Source organism: Lolium perenne, chromosome 4 (assembly GCF_019359855.2).
Source record: "Lolium perenne isolate Kyuss_39 chromosome 4, Kyuss_2.0, whole genome shotgun sequence".
NCBI lineage: Eukaryota > Viridiplantae > Streptophyta > Magnoliopsida > Poales > Poaceae > Lolium > Lolium perenne.
Window position 1 is genome coordinate 377711781 of NC_067247.2, and position 7568 is coordinate 377719348.

At 45.1% G+C, this 7568-nt stretch overlaps 1 protein-coding gene across 2 annotated transcripts; it reads left to right on the forward strand.

The window, feature by feature from the left end:
- Positions 1-493: 493 nt before the first annotated feature.
- On the forward strand, positions 494-7074 carry LOC127297164 (probable serine acetyltransferase 2). Of its 2 annotated transcripts, XM_071819503.1 has the most exons (11): positions 494-1072; positions 2130-2327; positions 2423-2482; positions 2704-2799; positions 2885-2909; positions 3659-3753; positions 4099-4146; positions 4389-4555; positions 6359-6432; positions 6531-6590; positions 6686-7074. In XM_071819503.1, exons 1-11 carry the CDS (start codon positions 827-829, stop codon positions 6730-6732), a joined length of 1116 nt encoding a protein of 371 aa, XP_071675604.1. In that variant the 5' UTR covers positions 494-826; the 3' UTR covers positions 6733-7074. The 2 variants fall into 2 exon arrangements, with proteins under 2 accessions (XP_071675604.1, XP_051183420.1); XM_051327460.2 differs by lacking the exon at positions 4099-4146 and having other exon boundaries at positions 502-1072.
- The last annotated feature ends 494 nt before the right edge of the window (positions 7075-7568 follow it).

The following is a 7568-nucleotide window of genomic DNA, read 5'->3' on the forward strand; positions in this document are numbered from 1 at the left end:
ACGGTGTCGCGTGGACAGATGTTGTGCAAAAGATCCAAATTATGGTTCTTTTCAAAACTAGTTCAATTTGGGTTGATTTTTTTTAAAAAATAGGTTAAATCGGTCCATTTTCATATATACATGTGATCGCCTACACGGATAGCCACGGGCGCCGCACGAGGCGCACGCACACAAGGCGTGTTTGCTTGGTGCCCAATTTTGGCTCATCAAAATTCTGGCAGCATAATTTATACTACTCCGTATTTGGTACTATTTGCTTGGTTGGTTTCCAAAATTTGAGTTGCCTATGAAATCTTGCCAACTCCTCTTACCTTTCCTGCACAAAACCCTGCCATTTTCGGTTAACACGACGTCGAGAAATCTTTAGCCAATATTTTGGAAAGGTTGCCAAATTTTGGCAGGAATGGAACACGTCCCGGACCCCCTCCATCCACCCGTTACAAAAGAGGCAGCACAGCAGGTGCAGGTGCCCAATGCCGAGAGAGAGAGGCGCGATCCAAAGTCTGATCCTCCTCCTGCCTGCGCGCCGCAAAAATCCTGTGGAGCCAGAGCCCACGGCAGCCAGCGACACCAAAAGCGCAAGCTTCCAAAGCCGCCCCGCCGCGCCGCGCCGCGCCACACCGCCCGGGCACGCATCCCAAAGACCGACGCCGTCGCCAACCTCTCCTTCGCTCCCAACCGCTCTTTTCTCCCTTTTATTCCTCCCTCCCTTTCCGCGCTCGCGCGCCCCCCACCACTCGCCGCGCCGGCGCCGGACGGCCGTGACGGCGGCGGAACCCTAGAGCCGGCCGTCGGGAGCTTCGGCGGCGCTCGGTCCGTTGGGTCGATGGCGTCGTGCGGGTGCCTGGTGGTCGAGAAGGTGGACGACCACGGCGGCGACGCCAGGGGGAACGGCAACGGCAACGGGAGGGGGCGGGCCGAGTGCTGGTGCGGCTCCTGCGCGGGGGCGCGCCGGCGGCTCGAGACCATGTTCCCCATCTACGTCATGGGGACCTCGCGCGCGCGCGGCCTGCTCGACTCCGCCGCCGGGGACCCCATATGGGAGGCCGTCAAGTCCGAGGCCAAGTCCGAGGTGAGCACCGTTCTGCCCATCCCGCCGCCCGATTGGATTCGACCCTTTCGTCTGCCCCTTCTATGGCAACGCCGCCGGTGGCGAATTTTTGGGGTTGGAGCGTGGAAAGTTTCGTTTTTTTGTTCTGGGTTCAGTCGTCTGAATTTCGGTTCCAGCCGCAGCTAGAGTTTCTTTCTGTGCTTTTCAGTTAGTAGTTTTTTTTTATAATCACGCCTTTTTCAGCTAGCTTTTACTAGCGTTGGATTTTGATAGCACATAATATGTCTGCTGACTTCCTGAAGCGCCAGGTTTTTCAGTCCAGCAGCAGTATCCACTGAATTCTTGGTAGCAAATACGTCCGCTTCCCGTCCAGTGACTGAGTGAAGCACTAAAATTTCCAGTTCCACAACAGTATCCATTGGTCTCGATTTTTTTTATTGTTGTTTAAGCAAGTATAGTTAATGTTCTCCTGAAATAGATATCGTGTAGTAATACTACTAGATTGATAGTTCAGTTTAGCCAGAGTTATTTATGGACGCGAAAGTTCAATCCATTGGGACTATGTGATGTGAGCTACAAGCCTCAGGGCAATTGCTGTGACTTCCCAGGGCTACTCTGGAAATGGAAAACATTTCATGCAACTCGCATCTGATGATGCTGAAATCTGATTGTGTCATAAAGGTGTCTGATTGTCGTATTAGTAGTGGATAGTTCAGTTTAGCCAGACCAATTAACTTTTCAGGCAACTCACATGTCAAGATGCTGAAATCTGATTGTCTTGAGTTCGTTTGTGTGTTGTGACCTCTGAGTGAAAAAAAACTCTTCAGGCAACTCACATGTCAAGATGCTGAAGTCTGATTGTCGTGTAAAGGCGTGTGAACACCGAAAATACTCAGGATCCGAAACATTGATGCCCATCCAACCTTAAACATGAGTTACATCCAACATCTGAACTTTGTGTGTGCCCTTTCGTTAAGATTGTTGACTTTTGTACTGTTACCGCCTTATTATTGCTAAGCTTCATATCACATTACTCCTAGTTTCGTGGATGTCTGAAAGCAGTATTCACATTTGACAGGCAGAGAAGGAACCTATTTTAAGTAGCTTCTTATACGCGAGCGTATTATCTCACGACTGTCTGGAGCGAGCGTTGAGCTTCGTCCTTGCAAACAGGCTTGAAGACCCAACACTGCTTGCTACTCAGCTAATTGACATCTTTAATGATGTCATGATGAACAACGTAGATATACGCCGTTCCATTCGCCTCGATGCACAGGTGAGTGCGCTGCTGTCTTGTTGGGGTATCATGTTCTATGTGTGCATGTTAATTTGTTTCGTATCATTCCATTAATGATCACTGTCCAAATTTAGGCCTTCAAAGGCAGAGATCCTTCATGTGCACAATATAGCTGGGCCCTATTATACTTAAAGGTATGTGCGTGCTATTTTAGTACCAGTTGCCATATGATCTAGGTAGTGAGAACTCAGTTGTTGTTTTTACTTACTATAGCTTTACTTCAGTTTTGGCAGTACTCCTACTGTCCTACATTATCTAATACTTCTACAGATATAAATGACCATGAATTCTTGTTACCCTATCATTCATTTCTGGAAAAGGCAACAAGACTCATGTTGCTTGTAAATTGCTTCAGGGTTACCATTCCTTGCAGTCGTATAGGATAGCTCATGTGTTATGGAATCAAGGGCGTAAGGTTTTGGCGCTGGCACTGCAAAGTCGTATTAGTGAGGTGAACCTTGATTCTTCAGATGCAGATTTTTTCATGTAAGCATACCTTCTCTGAGGAGTAACATACGGTATCGCATTTCTTTCAGGTTTTTGCAGTGGATATACACCCAGGTATATCATTGATGAGTCATAATATCTGTTCAAAATCAAGTCTTGCATGTCCTGCTAGTCTGTTTATCACGAGTTTTGCATGCACCCATATGATGTTTGGCCTATCTTATTACCTTCCCTGAAATATGTTTTGTTGCGTTTACTAGTGAGTGCATATAGATTGGTTGCTTTCCTGCCTGGAAAGATGTATGCTATGCTAATTCTACCAAACATCTTATTTGTACCAAGGTTAGGTCTTTGTGTAGATTCATAGTCACAGGAAACAGTTCTGTAGATACACAGTGCTCTCTCCCGAACTTAATTACACAACTACTAATTATATGTTTTTTTTTGTTGCGGATTAAACTGGTGGTTGCAAATTAGACCCTTAAATTGTCTTTTTCACCTTTTGTGAGAGCATAAAATTATTGCCCATGTTTTTTTTTGTTGTGGATCAACTTTTGGCTGCAAATTAGGCCCTTAAATTATGATTTTCACCTTTTGTGAGAGCATAAAAGCATTGCCCATGTTTTCCTTGCATATGAGGCTGTAATTGTATTATTCATGAGTTTGCATATGAAGTTCTTATAAACATCCTCATGTTGAGCTGATGCTTAGGGTGCGGGGTCTGAATTGCTCAAAAAGTAAAAAAGGTTGTTTGTTTTTTGACTTTTGAAAAGTGATTTTTTCATCATAATTTCGTTGTTTTGTTATGTATGAGTTGGTACTTAGGTTTGTTCTCTAAACATTCTTTATTGCTAAATCTGCAGCTGCCAAAATTGGGGAGGGGATATTGTTGGATCATGGAACAGGTCTAGTCATTGGTGAAACTGCAGTTATTGGCAATTGGGTTTCATTAATGCAGGTGCAGTGCATAACCCAGTTTTTGCTTCTTCTAAGTTTGACATAAAGCACTGCTTTTCGATACAATTTTTGTAATTCTGTCCACAATTTAACTTATTTTCCTTCTTGCTTGACTGTTAGCTCTGTTCCAATATCTTGGTTGATATATTTTCAGAATTTCCTCAGTAGTTGAATATTTATTTCATTTGTTTTTTAATAATAAACAAATGGATGATCTGATTCAGATAACGAAGTATCTAACTATCTATGCACATTAGCACATACCCTTTTTTATTCTTTTGGTTATTTTTTATTTATTTTTTGCAACTGTAAATCATCCTTTTCGCATTAGTTGAATATTTTCTAGGATCGAGGAACATGTCAATTTTTGCTGTACCAGATAATAGAAAAAAAGGTAGGAAAACATAAAAGGGCGCTTGTTTTGTGCTTTCTTAACTGCATGTTTTCATTCAATATTCTAAATGCTTTTGACATGATTATATACTGTACCATAAGTATGACCTTGCTACCCTATATGTGTGTTCCTATGCTAGTTTTTGTTTTGGTAAAACGTAATTTTAGAAGATTCCTAATTGTTCATTGGGGAAAGCCATAGCAAGAATGGAAGTTCACCACCTTAACAGGCCTTTGCTACAGGGTGTTACGCTTGGAGGTACTGGCAAGGAACATGGAGATAGGCACCCCAAGATCGGTCAGGGAGCGCTTCTTGGAGCTGGTGCTACCATCCTCGGCAACATAAGCGTAGGCGAAGGTGCCATGATCGCAGCTGGTTCCCTTGTTTTAAAGGATGTACCTCCCCACAGGTTAGAAAGAAGTTAGACTGTTAATTTATGTTCTTAAATAATGATGCTGCAAGGCCAAATTTGGTTTCTACCTAGCAATGAACATATGATATTTTTTTCGTATTTGCGATGCTATTTCCTTGGAAAGAGAACAAATAAAAATAATACATGATCTGAATACTGTTGTTCAGTCTAGGATGATGTATGTTTGCTTACTAATTGAGCTACCGGATGGACACATTCGTACAAAAGGGGAATTGATTGTGCTATGGGATACTGTCTTTTCATGGTCATCTAATTTCCCTTCAATTAGCTTGACATATCGAAGCCTAATTATGTTCATCAATAAGTTCAATTTGAAAACACTCTAACAAAAATGCTGGTGGAATCATATGCTCTTATGGACCACTTGGTAATTTGATTCCTTTCTCATTTTGAATATATTTCCTTGCAACCTGGTGAGTCTGACACAGATCTAAAATATTCTGGCAGTTAAGAAGTTCATTAGTGGTATGTTAACATATAAAGGAATATGTGCATTTCTTTTATATGCACACACTGAAGCATAAAGCTTGTAATTCAGTATGCCTTTCCATACCCTAATGACTTAAGTTGTCTGCATATTTTTGAATTTTTAATTTCTTAGCATTTGCCTCCTTGCTTGCTGCATGTTAAGTTATCACTGCAGTCATGATGCGTCCTACGGGATGATTGTTACGTGCTATATGTTGAGAGAGAATTCCTTATTTGACACTGGCTTAAAATCAGGTTCCCTATTTGACACTTTAAAAAAAATTCTTCCCATTTTAACATGTAAACTTGATTTCTTTCCTAAAATGACACTACCGTCCAGTTCATCACGATTTCCGTCTGTCGGTTATTTGAGTGGACCAAAATGCCCTTATTCAGCCGGGTCAACCACCATCAAACAGAGTCGGAATCCTCTCTCCCGTCCCCTTCCCTAGAGGAGCTCGCCGCGGCCGCCACCCCCCCCCCCCCCCCCCGCGGTCGCACCTGCGGAGCTCTCCGCGCCCGCCCGCGGCCACCCTCGCCGGAGCTCGCCCGGGCCCTGCACAAGGCCATTGCTCGGCCGCGCCCTGCACGAGCCCGCGCGCGGCGCACACAAGCCCCTAGAACAGATCGTTGGTGGCCGCCCGCGGCCGTCCCTACTGGAGCTCTCCACCACGGCCATGTACGCCGTCGGGAATACGCCGCTTGCCCAACACCTCTGCCGAAGCGCGCAGCAGGTCGAGGTCGTCGTAGATCAGCCTATTCGGCGCCGGCCTCGAGCAGGACGAGTAGCGAGGCACCGTCGAAGATCGATTCACGCCGGCGCTGTAAGGAACTGCCACGATTTGCGCTGCAAGGAGCGGTAGTGGTCAACCACGATTAAGGGACACGGCTGGCTGGGGAGCTGCGGGCGGCCGGCGATGGATATGGACGGGACTGGAGCTTACATCTGCACAGCTCACGACCGATGAATATGGATGGGGTGGACATGGATTTAGTCTGGAGTTCGTGGAATCGGGAAGATTTTTTTGTGAGGGCAAAGGGGATTTTTTGTGAGGACAACGAGAACTCGCGCGATTTTTCTGTTACATTTTTCATCAAGGGCAAAATAATCTTTCCATGTTCCTGTTTAACACCGTCAGTGTTCAAAATGCACTAGAGTGTCATTTTAGGAAAGAAACGAAGTTTACATGTCAAAATGGGAAGAAATATTTTTAGAGTGTCAAATAGGGAAGCTGATTTTAAGCCAATGTCAAATAAGGAATTCTCTCATATGTTGATTCAGCGACTTGACACTTTTCTTGTGTTTAAAAGCATGGCGGTTGGAAATCCTGCAAAGGTAGTTGGCTACACAGAGAAGGAAGATCCTTCTTTAAGTATGAAGCATGGTAAGTATTGCACATAGACTTGTACAAGCCGTGTCTGTAGTTTACTTTTAGCTACATGCTGTTAACCTAGGTTTTACCCTTCTTTTTTTTCAATGCAGACGCAAGGCGGGATTATTTCGAGCACGTCGCTGGTAGTTTCGCAGATGATAGATCCAACGGTGAGTCTCCCATTCATCCCCAACGTGTCTGCACTCAATCGCCACTTCTTCACTCCCTGTTATTTTACAGCAACATACACACTTCTTCTGTGCAGGAAAGTGTCTTCTCTGCAGGAAGTGCTATGAAGTGAAACTTGGATGAAGTGGCGACACAAGGAATGCATCTCTCTTGACGTCCCTACTTCCTGGAGCAGGAGCACGCCGGTGGATGTTTGGTGACGCATGAGTGCTTCTCCTCTTCGCGAGGAACCCTCTTGTGAGGCCACACACGCAGGCTAGTCTCCCGGGGTCTCCTGAACCTCCCCCAGATGTATATTTTGATGCGCCCTTTTAACTGGTGCAGTAATGTGGAGACATTTTGTTGTAAAGCTGGAAGGGATGGTACAAGTCTTTTGAAGAGATCTCCAGCTGCAATACTGCATACCTCGGTGTAGCGTTTGTGACCGTTCTGAATCAGCAGAAAAATAAGTAAGTTGACATTGAACTTGTCTTTGCATTCGGAGCCTGAATATGGCATCTTCAAAAAGTCTGAATATGAATCAGATTCTTCAAGACTCGAGCGACTGGCAGGGTCACCTGCTTGCCATGCTACGGGAGCAATTCACACGTTTCCTGGAACGATAGATCTTGTGAGCAACATAACGTTGTTGCCATGTGAGAGCCATGCACCCGTGATGAAAAAGGAGGAAAAAAACATCACCTGGCGTTTTGGAAAGAGTGAAAGGACGGTAGAGCTAACCACTAAGGGCGCGTTTGGTTGCCAGGGCGATTTCCTGCATAACTGCGCGTTTGGTTGCCGGGGCGATTTTCTGCATAACTGCGCCAGCGAGATGGGACTCATGCGGGTCGTGAACGGGCCATGGACCATGAAAACCGAACATATGTCCAATCGTTTGGTTGTCAGTTAACGGTACTTTCTTCCCTGCTCGTGAGGTCCACAACCTGTTTGGTTGTAGATAGCTCAGTGTGGTAACCCCT